Raw genomic sequence first — 1,487 nt, 5'->3', positions numbered from 1 at the left:
GCAATCTTGATTCCAGCTTGTGTTTCTTCCAGTCCAGCGTTTCTCATGATGTACTCTGCATACAAGTTAAATAAGCAGGGTGACAATATACAGCCTTGACGTACTCCTTTTCCTATTTGGAACCAGTCTGTTGTTCCATGTCCAGTTCTAACTGTTGCTTCTTGACCTGCATACAGGTTTCTCAAAAGGCAGCTCAGGTGGTCTGGTATTCCCATCTCTTTCAGAATTTCCCACGGTTCATTGTGATCCACACTGTCAAAGACTTTGGCATAGTCAATAAAGCAGAAATAGATGTTTTTCTGGAACTCTCTTGCTTTTTCCATGATCCAGCAGATGTTGGCAATTTGATCTCTGGTTCCTCTGCCTTTTCTTTACATGGCAGGCTCATTTACAAAATTTAAGACCTAATTTAAATATCACCTCCCCAGAGAGGAAGAAGCCACCCGACACACATAAATATACTTTCATTATATCCTCTTAACTTGCCTTATTTTCTTCATAGTAACTATATTCTTTATTTTTTTGCATGTTCATTGTCTCCCCCACTGGCATAAAAGCTTCATGAGGATAGGTTCATTGGTTTACCTTTTTTTCAGGACGGCGCCTACCACCTGGTGAGCAATCAGTATTTGTTGAAAAATGAGAATAAAAGTTTAATTGTTTTATTGCCCTAAAAACAATTTCCTTTGGGTGAAAGTCCGAACATCTCTCTTAGAGTTTTTGAAAATTACTACATTTATACAGCATTTACTATATAAATGTTGAAAAAAAAAAAAAACCCAGTACCTAGTACCTATGTGGCTCCATGGATTGAAATCTATTATTTTCCTCAATTCTTCTAGAACTCATCAAATTGAGGCTGCTCCAACCAGCTCTTCAGTTGATGGATTTAAGGCAAATCTTGTCTTTAAGGAGATTGAGAAGAAGCTTGAAGACGTAAGTACAATTTATGTGAAATACTACCAGGAGGACCGTGGGCTAGTGGAAGTGGATACAGATTTCGGGTGTTGCCATGAAGTGGTATAAGTTGAAAATTTATAGCATATTGTCAAGTACTGAGTGTATCTTAGATTTCTCAGTGTCTGTTATGGCTTCCTTGTAATTCTGGTAAAAGTGCATTCAGAGATAGTAAATCTCCAGATTTGAGTTATATAAAGGGATTAAAATCTGTTTTGGTCTAATTTCCTTTTGGATTAAAAAGATCTTACTTAGAATCATTCAAAAGAATAATATTTAAAGGAGCCTTAAAAGCATCTAATATTAAAAGTCCTTTTAAAAAGAATTTTTTTGCGTTTGAGTTTTTCAGAGTTTTCAGATCTGTTTTTCTTGTTGTAAAAATGAGCTCATCAAGAGAATTATACAGAAACATACAAATAAAAATTTTTTTTTATTTAATTTTATTTAACTTTACAATATTGTATTGGTTTTGCCATATATCAAAATGAATCTGCCACAGGTATACATGTGTTTCCCATCCTGAACCCTCC

At 35.0% G+C, this 1,487-nt stretch overlaps 1 protein-coding gene across 1 annotated transcript in view; it reads left to right on the top strand.

Moving 5' to 3' along the window:
• Positions 1–1,487, top strand: part of SCP2 (sterol carrier protein 2) — a 119,002-nt gene that overhangs the window by 90,401 nt on the left and 27,114 nt on the right. Inside the window, exon 13 of the mRNA XM_010847201.1 lies at positions 843–936. Within this exon, the coding sequence (XP_010845503.1) occupies positions 843–936 (94 nt within the window). The remainder of the gene's footprint in view (positions 1–842; positions 937–1,487) is intronic.

Source organism: Bison bison, unplaced genomic scaffold, assembly GCF_000754665.1.
Source record: "Bison bison bison isolate TAMUID 2011002044 unplaced genomic scaffold, Bison_UMD1.0 scf7180017864244, whole genome shotgun sequence".
NCBI classification, from domain to species: Eukaryota; Metazoa; Chordata; class Mammalia; order Artiodactyla; family Bovidae; genus Bison; species Bison bison.
Note: the sequence above shows the minus strand (reverse complement) of the source record. Positions and strands in the feature narration are given on the sequence as shown.